General features: G+C 48.5%; 1 protein-coding gene across 1 annotated transcript; it reads left to right on the forward strand.

Moving 5' to 3' along the window:
- Positions 1-18,497: 18,497 nt before the first annotated feature.
- On the forward strand, positions 18,498-19,112 carry LOC308240286 (melanoma-associated antigen 10-like; the record flags this gene model as incomplete). The annotated part of the gene is made up of 1 exon (XM_080653178.1): positions 18,498-19,112. The coding sequence occupies one exon, from the start codon at positions 18,498-18,500 to the stop codon at positions 19,110-19,112; it is 615 nt and encodes a 204-aa protein (XP_080509304.1).
- Between the last annotated feature and the right edge of the window lie 513 nt (positions 19,113-19,625).

Here is a 19,625-nt window from a genome sequence, read left to right on the forward strand (position 1 = left end):
TTCCTGGGTCCCCTCAGTCCTCTCTCCTGGTCCTCATCTTGACTCTGGCAGGCACTGGGTCCTCCCTCTGCCTACCTGAGGCCCTGTTCCTTACACTGAAACCCACAGTCTCACTGACCCAGATGTGAAGCCATTAAATGCCACTTGGCTCTGGGGAGCAACTCTGCCCTCCCCTCTGTGGACCTGAGGCCCTGCACTTTTATCAAGTTCCAAGCCTAGCTCAGACCTGCTGCAGAAGTCAGGGGACACCGCACATGGTCATTCTCCCTGGAGCATCCCATGGCTTGTAGAAGGGGACGACTTTTATGGGGTCCTCTACATTGTGGGGACCAGGGTCACCTCAGTGCTCCCTCAGCTCACCTGTGGCTCTGCTTTTTACAGCGAACCCCAGAGTCTCTCAGACCTGGATGAAGAAGTTACCCTGCCCTGTAGTCACTCCACCCTCTCATCCTCCCAGAACTGAGTATTCTGGGGTACAGGGTCGCCTACTTCTCCCTCAGGGTCCTCAACTTGACAGCACCAGGACCTGGGGTCCGCCCCCTGCTGCCTAAAGCCATACTCCTCCTACCAAACCCCCAGTGTCTCAGACCCAGATGCAGAACTCACAAAGCAAAATGTGTGATGACCTTCCCCTCCCCCACACCCAGGAGGCCTGCCAGATAGACACTATTCTGGGATCCAGGGCCCCCAATCTCCCTCAGGGTCCTCAACCGACTCCGGGCAGGTCACGGACCCCCTCTGCAGACCTGAGACTCTGCCATGACACGGAGCCCCCTGAGTGTCTCAACCTGGAAGATGCAGAGTCAGTCCTCGCCGCTGGTGGTCACCCCGCACCTTGGGGCTTCCAGGACTGACTGCTCTGGGGACCGAAGTCAACTTGTCTTCCCCCACGGCCCTCACCATGCGGCCTGCAGGTCCTGGGACCCTCCCTCTGTGAACAGGGAGGCCGGACCCTCACACCGAGGCCCTCAACCCCGAGACCCCAGGGGAGGTCTGTGGGCCTCACACCTCAGGGCTCCCGGCAGGGGCTGAACTAGATCCCAGGGAACCTCCGTCTGGTCCTCGCCCTGATTCCAGGCAGAGTCTGGGCCCCGCCCGAGCCGACCTGAGATTGCTCCCTCAGCGCTTGTCCTTGACCGCCTCCTCCCCACGCCCCGCCCCCCATTCTCTGAGGAGGTGGGCGAGGGGTGCAGGAAATACTTCTCAAACACCCCACCGCGGACTGTCAGTGCTGACGGCAGGGTCAACCTGGGTCCCGGGGCCTCAGTCGTCCCTCAGGGTCTTACCTGGGCTCCTTCCCTCTACCGACCCAAAGCCCGACTCCCAGACATGGCGCTCTCCTCTCTCAGACTTCCCCGGGGGAAGTCAGTGGGCGGAACTTCCGGACGGGCTTTCTGGGGTCCCCGGGGCCTGAGAGCAGGGGCAGAGATCGGATCTAGAGGCCCGGGAGTGGTGACTCTGTTCCCCTCCCGCACCTGACAACACCAGGGCCCCTGCCCTCTGCGGACCCAAGTCTGTGTCCTCAGACCTCTGCTCTAACTCCCCCCGATTCCCCAGGCCTGTGCAGGCATATGCTCAGCCTGAGAGCCCCACCCAGGGTCCCGTAGAGCTGACAGGAACACCAGGAGATGGATTCTCTAGTGCCCTCTGTTCTGAAGCCAGTGGACCCCAAAGTCCTCACTCAGGAGCGCCTCACAACCCTTGCAGAGACGCTGCAATACCAGGACCGATGCTAGAGGGGGCGCTGTTGCACAGAGGGCAAGGGGAGGGGTAGAGAAGCCCCCCTTCTCATGGGGTTTTTCACCATCTCAGACGGCCCTGTGGAAACTGAGGGTTCTAAAACTGCTACTAAAGATGCTGAGCAGCAGCAGGGATTTGGGGGGGTGTGACATTGTGGTTGTCTGTCTACATGTCCCTTGTGCAATGCAGGTGTTTTCACTTTTAATCCTCATTCTTAGTAATACATTCTACATCTCTACCTAGTTTGTGTACAGTCCTTAAATACATATAACATAAATACAGGTTACATGTGCTTATATACCCACATATATATATGTCCTGTACCTAAATGTGTGTGTGTGTGTATATATATATATGCTTAGAACATATGCATTTATGTGCATATTTCTATATAATACTAGTAGCCCATTGAGTGATATTGTGCACAGTAGGCTGCCCACCGCTTCCATGGAAGCCTCTGGAACAGCAGCACACCACTGGGAGCTGAACTGCTTCCATGGAAGCTGTGTGACTTCTGTGGTAGCTGGGAGGGATCTGCGCTGATTCTGCGGGAGGCAGGAGGGAGGCGTGCTGCTTCCATGGGAGGTGGGCCTGCAGGCTCCTCTCCCAGCCTGTGTTTGGCCAAGGAGGCTATGGGCGGGCCCTTTTGTCTCCTAGAGGCCCTGGCTGCTCCAGACCCACTGCACAGAGGCACAAGGAGGGGCCGAGGCAGAACAATTTCTTCTTCTCCAAGGTGAGGAAGCAAGCATTCTGCTAGGCTGCTCAAGCTGCCTGCTGTCAACAGCCGCCCCCATAGGACTAGGGGACTCCAGCGGGGCTGACGGGACTGGGCACTGCCATCTGTGGCTATGTGCACTGCCATCTTTGTGACGCAATGATGGTTAATTTGCATATTACCCTTTTATTAGATAGGATACTATCCAAGGTATTTTATGAGAGAACACCTACACTTAACATACATGATTTATTCTGGTACTCACTATTCTAATTTTGTCTGTTCTTTATATACTATTAAGATAATTTTGAAAAGCCAGCACTAACCCACCAAGATGGATGTCAGGTGATTATTAGCATGGAATCTGAATAACATGCCTCAAATGTCCCAGCTTTTCCAAGGCAGTGGTATTCCCCCAAGGTTACTGGCACTTGTGGTCTGAATGCCCCAGATTTGAGCCAAGCTATAGAGCATACATTTAAAATCTTTCTTCCGACCTTCTTTGTCATCTGTGTCATACAGCCTATGGCCCTCCCAACTTCCCTACTCCCCCATACTCCCACCCCAGACACAAGTACTAGCTCGTCACAATTTTCAGTTTCCCTTAGGGTCTGCTCAAATTTTATTGCTCAGATACTGTGGTTCATATTGTGTTTCTTTTAAGACTTAATTTTTTACAACGCTTTTAGATGGCAGAGAAAAATAGAGCTGATGGTACAGAGATATCCTAGTAAGCCACTGCTCCCTCCCATGTATAACGCCAACCCATTATCAATGTCCCAAACCAGAGTGGTCAGGTTTTAACAACAGATGTGCCTACACAGATACAGCACCATTAACGTGGGATAACTACTTATGGAGTTGCTACATCATATGTTACAATTATGTTTACTATTATAAGAAACTGCCTGACCATACATACAGCTTCTAATGTGGCTGTACTATTTCACTTTCCCACAGGTAATGAATGCAAGTTCCTGCTATTTCACATCCTTGACAGCATTTGGTGTTGTCACTGTACCAGATTTTGGCCATTGTCATAGGTGTTTATTTATTGGGGGGGGGGGGTCTGATCAAACCTTAAGACGGCTATTGTCAAGTGCAGAAAAGGCACAAGCAGACCTTTTAAGAGTTTCACTCAAAGCATCTTGAGCCTCCATAACCACATGAGACAATTCCTTATTAGAACTCTATGTTTACATGGTTGGGTTCAGTTTCTCAAACAAGTGAGACTCGTCCCCCCTCCCTGACACTCTTGTCCTCCTGATAAGGATGTGCCTTATGTGTAAGGGAAGGGAAAGCATTGCTGGATTCTGGGAGGCCCAGACAGGTAGAGAAAAGAGGGGAAAGATCTCCCTCTGAGGGAGTCTTTCAAGCAAAGTCGGGCACTCCCATCTTCACTCTATTACTCTGCTCACAGGGGCCTTAATCACTTGACTGCTCCACATGAATTGCTCCCAAGTCCTAGTTGCTTTCCCTCACCCAACCCCACAACAGTATACTCACTGCAGGTGCCCAGGATCCAAACAAGCTCCCTACTTCCCCTTTCTGCATCAAAAATATGCCCTGGAGGACTCTAGGAGAAAAGCAGCCAGGGGAACACATTCATCTTGCATGTTTAAAACACTTATTTGACTAGTGGGTGCGGAAGTGGTGGGAAGCCCATAGGAGGGACCAAGAGACCCACAGGAAATCTGCTGTCATCATCCAGAGGGATGGGAATTTTATAGGGGCTAGTGGGAAAACTCTGGACACGGACTGGAAATGGAGGTAGCCTGGAAGAACTGGATCCTGTGGAAGGAAAGAGAACAGGAAAAGAGGTCCCACCACCAGGTTTCTGACTTGACTTTTTGGGATTGGGCCGGAATGCAGGTGCAGAAGTCCAGTGACCCTTACCTGGGATAAAGGGAAGGCAAGACAGGGTTGTCCTGGAATGGGCAAGGTGCTTGGTCTACAGTATAGCACCACTGCAGAGGACAGGAGGAAGGTGCCCACTTCACTGACTGTATCCAGAACACAACAGAGGCCTGTCTGATGACATCTGGTGGTTCTGTGACAGGGATGACCCCATGTCTTCGCTGAGCAGCAAGGTCATTTCAAACAAGGGCTCCCTCATGCATTCTAGGCTGTGCGTGCAGGATACCACAGCCTCATCCTGAGTGGAAGAGAGGGATAGCAGAGCATGGACAAGGCAGTGTCTACTCCAAAGGGGTTTGTGTCCTGGATGTCAATGGGAAAACATTCCAGAAATCTGATATCTAGTTGTGATGACTCTCTGGTTCCTGAATCAGTGTCCTGGGACCCCAAACACCTGCAGATCATGACTCTGGAGCTAGAAATTAATGGTTTATGGAAGGAGTTAAAGACATTCCCAAAGAAGCTGGGGAGAGGTCAGTGGGGGGCGGGATGGAGAGACATATGTACTACTATTTGTAATACCTTAAACAATAAAATTTAAAAAAAGACATTCCCCTAAGGTGGCCAAGATGCTTCCAAAGTTGAGATATTCTCTGGAGAAAACAATTGCCACACAAAGTCTTTGAAATCCAAATTAATGTCAGTTGACAGCTCACCATGGACCATGTGCTAAGCCCAGCAGGACACAGGGATCATCTCCTCAAAGCCTCCCTGTGACCTCTTGAGCTTCCATGTGTCACTACCCCTTAATCAACGTCCAGTGTGTTCATTGGGTGGTTCAGATATTAGAGTCAGCATACGAAAGATGTGAGTTATTCATGGAAGCTCAGAGTTCATTCTCACCTGCTTTGCCTTTGGCTGTGGCCCACACTGTGTTTCTCACCCAGGCTTCCCCTTTCGATATGGACACGATTTTCTGGGCAGCTTTTGAACCTGTGCCTCTGAACAGCACTGTCCGTGTCCTAGACGCAGAGCCTTTCTGTGTCCATCAATGGCTCAAGGCCATTGTGAGGTCCCTGGAGGCCTTGCTCACCACCAAACCCTCAACTCCTACAGGCTTATTTGCACTTCTACCTTAGGTAGTCTGCACATCATATATGCTTGTCCACCAGACACCCCCTGATGTTTTCCCTTGTGCTCTCACAATGAAAGTTGGTTCCTTTTTGGTGCAAATATAATTCAGCCTGCATGCATTTAATGCCATATAGATGAAAAGAATTCCATTTCTTTCTCTGATAAGATTTTTTAAAAGGGTTTTTTATTAAAAAGAAGCCAGGCCACAGGGCCAAACCATATTGAAACAGGGAGAAGGAGCCACCAGAATGTCCCTAAACTCTGATGATTGCCTCCATCTTAGGACCTAGATAACCTCCTTATCATTTCTCATTTACATGTGTAATTAACTACTCTATTTCATGATATGGTGCTAAATCTCCACGTTTAACTTTTACCATAAATCATCAAACATGCTCAACATTAGAGAAAACTATAAAAACCCCACTTTTCCTATCACCCAGGAGCAGTGATATGGTGCCTTATGTGCTCCATTCATTCTTTTCTTCTTTCGCTTCCTCCTTTTCTTTTCCCCCGCCTTCCTTACCTACTCCATTCCTTCCTTTATCCCTTTGTCCCTTCCCCCTTTACTTCCTTCCTTCCTTCATTTTTAAATTTTCTTGCTGAAGCTCTTTGAACCAAATCTCAGATACCAAGTCATCTCACTCCTACATACCCAAGGGTGAAAACTCTGAAAAATAAAGACTTTAACACTTAATTTTTATCATCCAGACAAACCACCAATCCAGTGTATTTTCTAATATTCCTTTCACAGTCAGATTGCTGCAATTCTCCCAAATATTTCTTTGCTTATTATGGAACAAAATTAGGTTATACATTGCATTTTTCATATCCCTTAATTCTCTCTGTCACTCCTTAATGTGTAGAAGCATATATGAATCATAAATGTAGACGTACTTCCCACAGGGGTGCTAGTTTTCAATCTGAAACCACTATACATATATACCCGAGGGGGACCAAGGATTTATAAGGATTGTGGATGCTGGGAGCCAGAATTCTCACTGATAGAGTAAATGGTTACAGATAGGCCAAGGGAGAAGACCAGAGGTCCCTTGTGTGGTAATAATGGGTTAGAGCTGGAGACATCAGTATGAATTTATGTTCAGGTTAATACAGATACCTGTGGTGACATACATATTTATAGATATATGTGTATACATAGGTTAATATACATACTTAGGTTTACTTTCACTCTCAACAGAGACAGCTAGAAGCAAAAACTCTCCAGGAGTCATGAGCCCACCAAGTGCCCACATCTAGCTTTCTAATACCATTCTGCAATAGAAGGAAGCAGAAATCCATTGGGAGATGGCTTATGCTAACTCTAGAGCAGAGAATAGACAATACAGTCTACAACATCTTGTAGTGGCAGAAAGTAAGGAGGTGCTAAAACAATACAATGCTGAAAGTACGTCAAGGGGCCATAAGAACCAATGAAAAGAACTTCAAATGGCCAAAAACTGAAAAATTTGAACACAAAAATAAAGTAGTATTGATTGTCATACAAATCAAAAAGAAAATCTCCTACTGAGATAAATCAGGGGTTTGAATAAATCCATAAATGCGTAAGAGTAGACAAATCTCCTATGGAGCAGCTGCAATCTAAATAAATCATGTAGATGCCCACTCTCCAATAAGGTAGACCATAACCCCACTCTTTAAGTGTCTCTTGTATCTAGGGACTTTCTTCTAAAGGGGAGGAACAGGATATCAAAGATAGCTGCAGATGGGTTGGCAGGCTGCAAGACAGTTTTTTAGGATGAGAAAAAAGGAGAATGTGTGGACGTATGGGGAGTGTCTATTTGTGAGTGAGGGACAGCTTTATTCATAGGGACTGCTGGAGACTTCCGGACTGGGCTCCCCTGACTGGGTAGCCTCCACTGCTGTTGACCTCTCCCAGATTGACCAGCTCTGCTGCAGAGACCATGCCATCTTGAAGGGGAGAGTGGCTGTTACCAGAAGCCTAGCTTTACCTTCAATCAGGAAGAATCAGATACTTCCTGGGATCCTACAACCACATCACCCAGGGACCAGCTGCAAACCCACAAACACCGGGTCTCAAGCAGCACGAATACGAGGACTTGGACGAGCTCTGCACCTTCTCACAGAAAGATCAGATTTTGCCCAGGGAAAGGAGAAGTCTGCGATCCAGGCTGAAGATAGAAAGGCGCACAGCAGAATCTAGAGGTTCAGAGGAAATCTGCACCCCACAAAATACGTGGATGTTGGGGCCAGCATAGCCCGCAAATGTGGAAGGGGATTTACAGGGCTGCTGACAGAAGGGAACTCTAGAAATCAACCCATGGCTGGGCTGGGCACAAAAAGGCAACCTGAAGCTTTATCAGTAAACTGGCTGCACTGGGTCAGCAGAAAAAGATTTGCACGGAGACGTGAGCAGAGTCACGTGCAGTGCCGCGTCAAAAAAGTCATGAGTTCACGCACTTACTCTGGCTTTTTTTTTCCCTCTTTAAATTCTTGCTTTTGATTACTAAGCCCAGTACATAGGATCATCCAATGAAAAACACTCTCAGAGACTGCAGGGGAAAGTTGTTTTTGTGGAACCTGGGTATCAGAGTGGGGAGACATCATCAGAAAACCAGCTCTGGGGCAGTCCATACCCCCAAACCAGTATTAAGTGCAGCAGGAAAAACAAATTCTAAATGCTGAGAAGATAGGAATTATACCCACAGATGTCAATACAGACACACTGCCTGCCAGCAAAAGAAACCATCAACAAAACAACAAGAAAGCTCATGGCATGGGAGAACATATTTGCTAATGTTATCTCCGATAAGGGTTTAATCTCCAACATTTATAGGGAACTCATTCAATGTAACAAAAGGAAGATAAACAATCCAATCAAAAAATGGGCTGGGCAAAGGACCTAAATAGACACTTTTCGAAGAGGACGTTCAGAAAGCCAAGAGACATATGAAAACATGCTCAAAGTCACTAATCATCCTAGAGATGCAAATCAAAACAACAATGAGGTACCATCTCACACCTGTCAGAATGGCTATCATCAACAAATCAACAAATGACAAGTGCTGTCAAGGATGCAGAGAAAAAAGAACCCTAGTACACTGCTGGTGGGAATACAGACTGGTGCAGCCACTGTGGAGAACAGTAAGGAGTTTCCTCAGAAAACTAAAAATGGAACTTCCATTTGACCCTGTGATCCCACTTCTAGGAATATATCCCAAGAAAACAGAAACACCTATCAGAAAGGATATATGCACCCTTATGTTCATAGCAGCACAATTTACAATAACTAAGATTTGGAAACAGCCTCTATGCCCATCAGCAGATGAGGGGATTAGAAAACTGTGGTACATCTACACAACGGAATACTATGCTGCTACAAAAAAGAAGGAATTATTGCCATTTGCAGCAACATGGATGGAACTGGAGAGCATTATGATAAGTGAAATAAGCCAGTCAGTGAAAGAAAAATACCACAAAATCTCACTTATTTATGGTTAATAAAAAACATTATAACCTGATGAAGAAAAAGATTCAGAAGCAGAGAAGCATCAAACTGACTGTTAAATTACAGTGGGAAGGCTGGGGTGGGGGAGGAGATAAGAGATCAACCGAAGGACTTGTATGCATGCATATAAGCATAACCAATAGACAGAAGACACTGGAGGGTGGAACTGAGGGCATGTGCTAGGGGGTAAGGGAGGCCAGGGGGGAAGGACAAAGGGGAAAAAAAGGGGGACATATGTACTACTATTTGTAATACTTTAAACAATAAAAAAGAAGTAATGGAAAAAAATAAATAAAAATAAAAGGGAGGAACAACAGTAACTTTATAGAGGAGAAACCAAATGAAAACTACCTCAAATTGTGAAAACCACAGGCAGGGAGAAAATATTTTAAGTCCCATATATCATGAGGGACTTGTGTCCAAATAAATAAAAATATTTACTACGTGATGGAAATTAACAAGCCCATACAAATATATAACTGATTTAAGGACACTTCACCAAACAGGATATATAGATCACACACTAAAGAAAATAAAAAGCACCCATAAACATGCTCAGCATCATTTTTCATTATGAAAATGAAAATGTAAACTACAAAAAATAATCAACTGCAAACCTATCACAATGGCCAGAGTCCTCAAACCTGAAAGTGCCAAATTTGGGAGAGGATGAGGAACTCTCCTTCGCTGTTAATAGGGAAGAAAATGTTACAGCCACTTTAGAAGACAGTTTGGCAGATTCTTATAAAGTCAAACATGGACTTGCCATTAGATTCAGAATCCGTAGTTGTCAGTTTTATCAAGTGAATTTGGGGTCCATAAGAAAACACCAAAACGATGCATGATTAGAGCAGTTTGATCCATAATGGCCAACCAAGTCTTCCTTCAACAGGCGAATTCATTAATAAACTTGGATACAGCCACACACTGAAACTTGGATTCAAAGCTGAAGCCACCCTCAGATGTTCCAGAAAAAAGAAAGGTTCAAAGGGCAGTCCTATCAAATGGTCAGGGAGAACTCATCAGAATCTTATGCTGACTGTTCCAAAGCATACAAAAAGATGGGCAATTGTACAACTCATCCTCCCAGGCTACCTTTCTTTTATTCAAAATCTTGAGGAATTCTCACAAACAGAACTTTTGGAACAAGTTCATTCACATAGCATAAAATAGCCTCTATATATTAATGGCATATTCAAATCAATAGTGCATTAAATGACCACATAGACTATCAGCCTATATCCAAAGAATAAAAATTGGATTTAATGTTATAAAATTTCTATTGGAACTCCATGCATATGAAATATAATAGAAAATTTTTTGTCAATCACTACAGAGAGAGAGCCTTGAAAAAAAACACAACACTTTAATATGAGTTCAGGGGAAAAACTTTGAACAAACTCAGCCAAAAGGAAATTTCCATTTCCTAAAATTTAGAACAACCTACTTAAGTGTGAAACATTAAAAGTATTTCCATTAATGGTAGGGACAAGTCAGAGTTGCGGGCTGTGGGTATAAAAGTAAATACGAGGTATGAATATGGAAAATAAACAAATAGTATCTGTTGATAATATGATCATCTATCTAGAAAATTCAGAAATGGAGATCTGGATTATCAAATGCATAATAAACTGTATGGAAGATGACCGTAGCCATAACAATACCTTTCCACACAAAGCAATAACTAATTAGAACATACAATACAAAAATTTCATTGACCACAGCTATAAAAGCCTAAACTTAACCAAGAAGTATCCTAATTGAAAAAGAGTCAACTAAAAATTATACTGAGAGATTCAGGTTAAAGAAAAAGAAGCGCCAAACAAATGGAGCAGTTTCCATATTCACTCATGGGAAACACAATATTGCAAATATGTCGATTCTGCTTAAAATTTTTACAGACTTAGTGCTATACAGGTTGTTGCCCAAATAACAATTAGGCTTGGACTGCTGACTTCTGCTCCCTAAATAAAAGGAGGGGAATTATCAAAGGAAGAGGTTGCAGGGCATGGGCTGGGCAGGATTCAACAATAAAATCTAAACAACAAAATATGAGCAAGCCCCTCGGGGAGACAAGACTGCTGAGCTGGCACTTGTGGTTGAGGTGGTTGTGTGGGGGAGCTGGGAAGTGGTTGAGGACTGGCCTTTCAAAAATTATGGTTTCAATAGAATATAAAGAATAGACTAGCTGAAACCAGTTTGGCTCAGTGGATAGAGCGTCGGCCTGCGGACTGAAGGGTCCTGGGTTCGATTCCGGTCAAGGGCATGTACCTTGGTTGCAGGCACATCCCCAGTGGGAGGTGTGCAGGAGGCAGCTGATCGATGTCTCTCTCTCATCCATGTTTCTGACTCTCTATCCCTCTCCCTTCCTCTCTGTAAAAAATAAATAAAATATATTTAAAAAAAAAAAAAAGAATAGACTAGGAGTAGAAAAGCAAGTGTCAGAGTAAATCATGCATAGTAAGATTAGGTAAGATTTCATAAAATAACTTGTCTAGTACATGTAAATACATAGGACATAGACATGCATATGTGTGTGTGTGTGTGTGTGTGTGTATTTATGTATATGATATGGGCATGTATGGATATGTAAACAAACTTGATCAACATTTAGGCTATATGTGTACACATACACAATATATGCAGATTTATACTTATATATATACATATATAAACATGTATGTATAAATAAAATGTATACAAACTAGGTAGAGTTGCAAAATGCAATAATTACTATGAATGAGGATCAAAAGGGAAAAAGCCTGCAACGACAAGCAAAGGTAGACAGATAACCCCAAACCGCAGGCCCTCTCCAAATCCCTACTACAGATCAGCGACTTTAATGAAAATGAAACATTTAGAACACAAGGTTTCCAACGTGTCAGCCTGTCTGGTGAAGAGACACCATGGGAAGTGGGGGAGGGGAGGCAGTCAGGGTCTGCTGCTCCCCAGGGACCTTGGCTGTGCAGCGCCCCCTCTAGGAACTGCGATGTGACCACAGTGGTCTACGCCAGGGTTGTGAGGACCCTCCAAGTAAGCACTGAGGGCTCTACCCGCCCCACAACAGAGGGACCACCCCGGAACCCAGCTCTGGTGCTCCTGTCAGATCGGGGTACCTCAGGCAGAGTTGTCAGGCTGTGCACTCCCGCCCCACCTCCTAGAGGGACCTGGGGGAGGCGACACATGGCCTGAGGGGCACAGACCCAGGTCAGCACAGGGTGGGGTCCCAGGCCATCCAGCCCAGGTGGGGACCAGACGGTGCTGCTGGGCACACTGGGAGCGGAACCCCGGCCCTGTTAGAAGTCCTCCACTACCCCAGAATTGTTTTCCGGAAGTGATGTCATTGACTTCCGCCTGAGAAGCCTGAGGGAGCTGAGCGCCATCTTTAGAAGGCCGGCTTCGGGCCGGTAGAGGGGACAACCGCTGAGGGGGGCAATCTCAGGTCGGCGGAGCCCAGACTCTGCCTGGAATCAGGGTGAGGACCAGACGGAGGTCCCCTGGGATCTAGTTCAGCCCCTGCCGGGAGCCCTGGGGAGTGAGGCCCACAGACCTCCGTTCGGGTCTCGGGGTTGAGGGCCGCCGTGTGGTGGTCCGGCCACCCGGTTCACAGAGGGAGGGTCCCAGGACCTGCAGGCCTCATAGTGAGGGCCGTGGGGGAAGACAAGGTGACTCTGGACCCCAGAGCAGTCAGTCCTGGGAGCCCTAAGGTGTGGGGTGACCACCAGAGGCGAGGACTGACTTCCCATCTTCCTGGTTGAGACACTCTGGGGGCTTCGTGTCATGGCCGAGTCTCAGGTCCGCAGAGGGTGTCCAGGACGTGGCCAGAGTCAGTGTGGGGACCCTGAGGGAGATTGGGAGCCTTGGACCCCAGAACAGTGTCCGTCCTGCAGGCCTCCTGGGGGTGGGGGAGGGGTGATCTCGCATATTGTGCTTTGTGATTTCTGCATTCAGTCTGAGATACACTGGGGGTTTGGTAGGAGGAGCGGGGCTTCAGGCAACAGAGGGGAGACCCCAGGTCCTGTTGCTGTCAAGTTGAGGACCCTGAGGGAGATTGGGGAGGCCTGCACCCCAGAACAGGGTCCATGTGGCAGGCCTCCTGAGGGTGGGGGAGGGGTGATCTCGCACATTGTGCTTTGTGATTTCTGCATCTGGGTCTGAGAGACACTGGTGTTTGGTAGGAGGAGCAGGGCTACAGGCAGCAGAGGGGGGACCCCAGGTCCTGTTGCTGTCAAGTTGAGGACACTGAGGGAGATTGGGGAGCCTTGGACCCCAGGACAGGGTCCATGTGGCAGGCCTCCTGAGGGAGGGGGAGGGGTGATCTTGCACATTGTGCTTTGTTAGTTCTGCATCTGGGTCTGAGATACACTGGGGGTGAGGTAGGAGGAACAGGGCTTCAGGCAGCAGAGGGGGTCCCCAGGTGCTGGTGCTGTCAAGTTGAGGACACTGAGAGAGATTGGGGAGCCCTGGACCCCAGAACAGTGTCCGTCCAGCAGGCCTCCTGGGGGTGGGGGAGGGGTGATCTTGCACATTGTGCTTTGTTAGTTCTGCATCTGGGTCTGAGATACACTGGGGGTTTGGTAGAAGGAACAGGGATACAGGCAGCAGAGGGGGACCCCAGGTGCTGGTGCTGTCACGTTGAGGACACTGAGAGAGATTGGGGAGCCCTGGACCCCAGAACAGTGTCCACGTGGCAGGCCTCCTGGGGGTGGGGGAGGGGTGATCTCACACATTGTGCTTTGTGAGTTCTGCATTCAGTCTGAGATACACTGGGGGTTTCATAGAAGGAGCAGGGCTTCAGACAGCAGAGGGGGGACCCAGATCCTGCTGCTGTCAAGTTGAGAACCCTGAAGAAGATTGGGGGACCCTGGACACCAGAATCATCAATCCAGGGAGGACCAGTGGGTGGGGTGACTACAGGGTGGGGTGACCTCTGCATCAGGTCTGAGAGACTCTGAGGTTCGGTGTAAGGAGCAGAGCCACAGGTCCGCTGAAGGAGAATAGACAGGACCCTGGACCCCACAATGTAGGGGACCCCATAAAAGCTCTCCCCTGCTACAAGCCATGGGAGCTCCCATAGCAGATGACTCCTTCATTTGTTTCCTGACTTCGGCATGCAGGTCTGAGATACGCTGGGGTTCACTGTAAGGAGCACAGCCACAGGACGACTGAGGGCACCCTGGACCCCACAACTAGGGGACCCCATAAAACCCTACCTTGCTATCAGCCTTAGGATGTTCCCTGGTAAAAGACCAAGTGCAGAGTGTCCTGACTTCTGTATCCAGGACTGAGTGAGACTCAGGACTTGGTATAAGGTGTAGGGAATCACACTTCTAGGAATATATCCAAAAAAACCGGAAAGAATGTATGCACCCCTATGTTCATAGAGGCACAATTTACAATAGCTAAGATCTGGAAACAGCCCAAGTGCCCATCAGTAAATGATTTGATGAAAAAGCTGTGGTACATTTATACCATGGAATACTATGCAGCAGTATAAAAGGAAGGCTGTCTTACCCTTTGAGACAGCATGGAGGGACCTGGAGGGTATCATGCTAAGTATAATAAGCCAGTCAGAGGAAGATAAATATCACATTATTGCACTCATATGTGGAATCTAAGTTACAAAGTAAACTGATGAACAAATAGATACCCACAGATGCAAGCATAGAACAGATTGGGAAAACTCAGAGAGAAGTTGGAGATGGTGGGAAGTAATCAACCAAGGACCTTGTATGCATATATGCGGGGCCCATGGATACAGACAATTGGGTGGTGAGGTTGGGGGTCAGAGGACAGGGTAGGCTGAAGGGGGTCATGTGTAATCTATAAAAATAAAAGCAAAATATGCTAATTAGACCAGACATCCTTGTGGACGACCTTCCGGTGGAAGCCAGGGCTGGCAGGGAAGACAGGTCCCGGGTGACAGAGGGAAGCTGGTGCCGGCAGCCAGGGGTAGGAAAGCCTACTCTTGCACAAATTTCATGCATCAGGCCTCTAGTATTTTCAATAATAAAGAATTATTAAAACATTAAAAAAACAGTGTAGGGAATCAGGTCCACAGAGGGGAGGGCAGAAGTACTGCCAGGACTCAAGTGGCATTTGATGCCTTCAAATCAGGGTCCAGGAGCCTGTGGGATTTCATATAACAAACAAGCCCCAGGTCCGCAGAGGAAGGAACCAAGACCTGCCAGGGTCAAGGTGAGGACCCTGTGTCAGGACTGTGGGGACCCAGACTTCCAATGTAGGGGCCGCACAGAACCCCACCTTGCTCTCAGGCTTGGAAGGCCCCAGGGAGGGTGACCGCATGTGGTGTCTCCTGACTTTAGCATTCAGGTCTGAGTGAGAGTGGAAACTTGATAAAAAGTGTAGGGCCTCAGGTCCACAGATGGGATGCAGAGGCAGTGCCCAGAGTCAAGGTGCTTTTCCTGGCTTCTGCATCCAGGTCTGACAGGCTCTGGGGTTTGGTGTAAGGAGCAGGGTCTCAGATGGGCAGAGGGAAGGGTCAAGGAGTACCCCAAAGGAGGACTGAGGAATCCAGGAACCCTAAGCAGAGGAGAGTCCACAGAAGTCTGCCCTGCTGAAACTCTTGGGAGGCCCTGTGGTGGATGACCGTGCAGAGAGGAACCACAGAAGCCCAGACCTGATGTCCGCCCTGGGAATTCAGGGGGAACAATATATGCAGCAGAGGGGAGGACCCGGGTCTTGCTCAGAGTCAAGGTGAACATGCAAAGGAAGACTGAGGGACCCGGGACCCCACAACAGAGATGCCCCATGTTACCCCTACTGTGAACCCTGGGGGGCCGCCGGTCGATGACCACATGCTTTCTTCCTGACTTGGGCATCTTAGGTTGACAGGAGGTTCCAGCTCCAGCCAAGAGACACGGTGAGGATCCTGCGGGAAGAAGAGGGGACTCCACCCCCTGAGGGCTGAGAAGTCAGGCTCCAGGAGGCAAAAGGAGGGCTGCAGGGATCTCCCAGGATACGAGGTAAGGACCTGAGTTAGGGCTCAGGAAGCTCCCTAGCACACCTTGAAGCATGCCTGAGGTTTGGCCAGTGCCATAAGTGTCCCCATTGTGCCTGTTCCTGCCAGCAGCACCTGGAAGCCTCATGTTGGGCCTGTGGATTTGGGTTGTTTCTAGACCTCTACCTTAGGAGTGGCAAACGGAGGTGAGGACATTGTCCTGAAGGTGCTGGATTCAGAACAACAATGGGAGGTGTCCCAGGCAATGCTGGTAATCAAAGTGTGGGTCTTGAGGCAGGATGATAGTACCTCACAACCAGTAAAAAATAGGGACCAGCTGGCATAAGTTCTGCTGGCACAACTGGGTCACTCGGGTATGATAGTCAATGTGGTGTGTCCTCAAGTCCACCTTGGAGGTCTCAGAGAGATGGTGGACATGGCCTGCAGTATTCATTCTCCGTTCAGCAGAAGGGAAAGGTCCCAGGCACTCCACGAGTGAACATGAGTAGCTTGGGCAGGAAGGAGGATACCACACTCCAGATAATGGGTGCCCTGAACGCAATCTGTGCTGCTGTCATCCCTGGGAAAAGGCCTGGCATGGGTCTGCAGAGGTGGTTCCTCCTCACGTTTGTCTCAGAGCACTCAGGAAGGACAGGGCCTTGGACAGAGGGGATGGCTTCTGTTCATGAAAAGAGGAGCTGAGGTTGTGGAAGGGTCCTAATGATCTGAGTGCTTTCTATGGAAAACTGCAGCTATGTGCTCCCAGAGAAAACAAGAGAGCCCTCAGCATCAGGGAGTGTCCTGTCCTCAGCATCCAGATTCCCCAGGCAGTGTACCTGGGTGTGACATGCTCTCGCTTTCCACATGCCTGCTCCTCGTGAGCATGCTCATTGAGGACAGTTATTCAGGGTGAAATCGGGTCAGCTGGATTCAGATCCAGGCCTAGCCAGGAAGAAAGGCAAGTACCTTGAGGCCAGACTAAGGGAACTCTGTACCTGGAACAGACAGGCCCAGGCCCTGGTGTCAGTTGTGTGGGAACTGGGCAGGGGTAGGGGCAGATGGAGCACCTGTTCACTTTTGTCTCAGATCTCTCGGGAAGGTGAGGACTCTGCTGTGAGACCACACGTCGGGTCATCCCCTTGGTCCACATTTTGTCAACAGAGAGGAGTCCCAGATCCTGCCAGGAATCAAGGTGAGCACTGAGGGGAACCAGAGCACATGGGAACCCAGACCTACCCTGCCTCTTCTGTCAGCAGTGAGAAAACTCAGAATAGTGCTTGGGTTAGTTCGGCTTACTTCCTACTCCTGTATCTAAGGGAGGTGAAGCCTAAGTCTGAGCAGATTAGGCTCAGTCAGCAGAGAGGGTTGTCTGAAACCCTGCAGTGTGCTATGGTGAGAAATGATCAGAGGCTTATCCCAGGATAGATGGACCCAAATCTTCAGTCACCCCTTCTTGATCCTCTGGGAGAGGGACCACATATGGGGACCCCTCAGTTTCTTCACTGAAGTGTCAGGTGTGTGTGGTCTTGTTCTGGGTTAGCCTCTGGCCAGCAGAAGGCAGTGAGGGGCCAGACCCTGACAGGAGAAAGGTGAAGATCCTACTTGTGCAATGAGGAAACTTCCATCCACAACAGAGGGGACCCCACAGAGTTCTGCTAACACTCCTGTCAGCACTGGGGTCCCATTGCAGTCCTTGCCATGTACATGCTGAGGTGGCCCTTTGTTCCCTCTAGCAGAACCCGCGGATTGGAAGAGGTGAAGGCCTTGGTCTATGCTACATATTCTCAGGTCACAGAGCAGCAGAAGGCCAGGAAGTGCTAGGAATTAAGGTGAGGTTCCAACAATGAATATGTCGCCACGGGCTCCCCCACCCATGTCAGAGGGGACCCCACATTGCCTGACACGTCCACACCCCACCGTCAGTTACAGAACCCTGTGCTGTGCCTCCAGTCATGTCACTTCCAACTTCAGGTTCTTAGTGGGCAGGCTGGTCAGGAGTGAACCCCGTGAGGCCCATGTACACCCCTAAAGGAGAGACCTATAAGTCACCTTTGTCAGAGCCGCCTAGGATGTGTTTCTCAGCTCATGCCTCTTACACTCCCCCTCTCCCCCAGGCCCGTGGGTATAAATCGCCCATCTTCTGCCCACACTCGGTCACTGTCTCAGCACGAGTCATCATGCCTGGCCATCATGTGAGTGAACTCGGCAAGCTTGAGGAAGACCATCAGGACCCAAGGGAGATGCCCGACCTTGTGGCAGAGGAGCTGTTCTGGGCTATGCAGGAGGAGGAGGAGGAGGAGGAGGAGGAGGAGGAGGAGGAGGAGGAGGAGGAGGAGGAGGCCGTGTCTCTCCTCTCCTCTCTGTCTTCCTCCCCCTCAGTCCTGTTTATAGACTGCCTAGAGGAGGTGTCTGCTGCTGAGACACCAAGTTTACCCCAGTGTGCTCAAGGTGCCTGCTCCTTCCCCCATGCATTGGTAGCCTTTCCATGGAGCCAATCGGAAGATGAGAGCTCCAACAGCCACGAGGAGGAGGATCCAAACACTGAGGGAGGCCCTGAAGATGATGCCGATTCATTGCTCCAAAAAGCACTGCATTCAAAGATGTCGCAAATGGTGGAGTTCCTGCTCCTGAAGTATCGTGCAAAGGAGCCAACCACAAAGGCAGAAATGCTGAGTAGTGTCATCAAAGAGCACCATGTCCACTTCCCTGAGATCTTCAGTGCAGCCACTGAGGTCATGAAGCTGGTCTTTGGTATTGATGTGAAGCAAGTGGGCCCCAGTGCACACACCTATGTCCTGGCCACCTCCTTGGGGCTCACCTATCATGGGATAATGAGCGATGGGCATAGATTTCCTAACACTGGCCTCCTGGTCACACTTCTGTGGGTGATTGCTGCGGAGGGTGATTGTGCCCCTGAGGAGAAAGTCTGGGAAGCACTGAATGTTATAGGGGTGCAAGATGGGAAGGAGCATTGGATCTATGGGGAGCCCAGGGAGCTCATCACTAAAATTTGGGTGCAGGAACAATACGTGGTGTACCGCCAGGTCCCCAATAGCGATCCTGCACGCTATGAGTTCCTGTGGGGTCCCAGGGCTCACGCTGAGACCACCACATCGAAAGCCCTCGAGTTTGTGCTCAGGATTAATGACGGGGATCCCTGTTCCCTCCCTTCCCTGCCTGAAGGACCTGAGTGTAATGAGAACCACTATGCCTGAGTCAGAGTTGCACCCAGGCACTTTTCAGGCCCATGTGTATTAACTTCATTTGCTGGGCATAAAGTGCGTTCCATTTTCAACTCTGTGTTTGAGGAGAAAGCATTAGTGAGGCCCAGGGAATGGTTTGGGCTCCTATGATGATGGAGAAATTTTTGCTTTATTACTTTGTGAATTTTTAAGGAAATTTTCTAATGTTCCTTTTCATAGAAGTTTTCATATGCTTTTAGCATGTAAGTTTGTAAATGACATTGGTCACATGTATATTTGTACATGTCCAGCTTAAGAGTAAGAGATTTGCTACTGTGTAACGCAAATTGGGACACTTCCCATCCTCCTTTGTTATCCCAAACTAGATAATATGGCATGATAAGAGTATTTCCTTGGAAATGTGAAAGACTTCAGCAGTACAATCAATGGAGTTAAGAAGTAGAAAAATAAAAGCAAAAGGTTATTCATTTTTGCTTCTTATCTCTTCTCGTCTATCTTTCCATGAAACAACTTATCTAAGGATCC

The sequence above is a fragment of the Plecotus auritus genome (genome assembly GCF_963455305.1).
Source record: "Plecotus auritus genome assembly, chromosome: X".
Taxonomy (NCBI): domain Eukaryota; kingdom Metazoa; phylum Chordata; class Mammalia; order Chiroptera; family Vespertilionidae; genus Plecotus; species Plecotus auritus.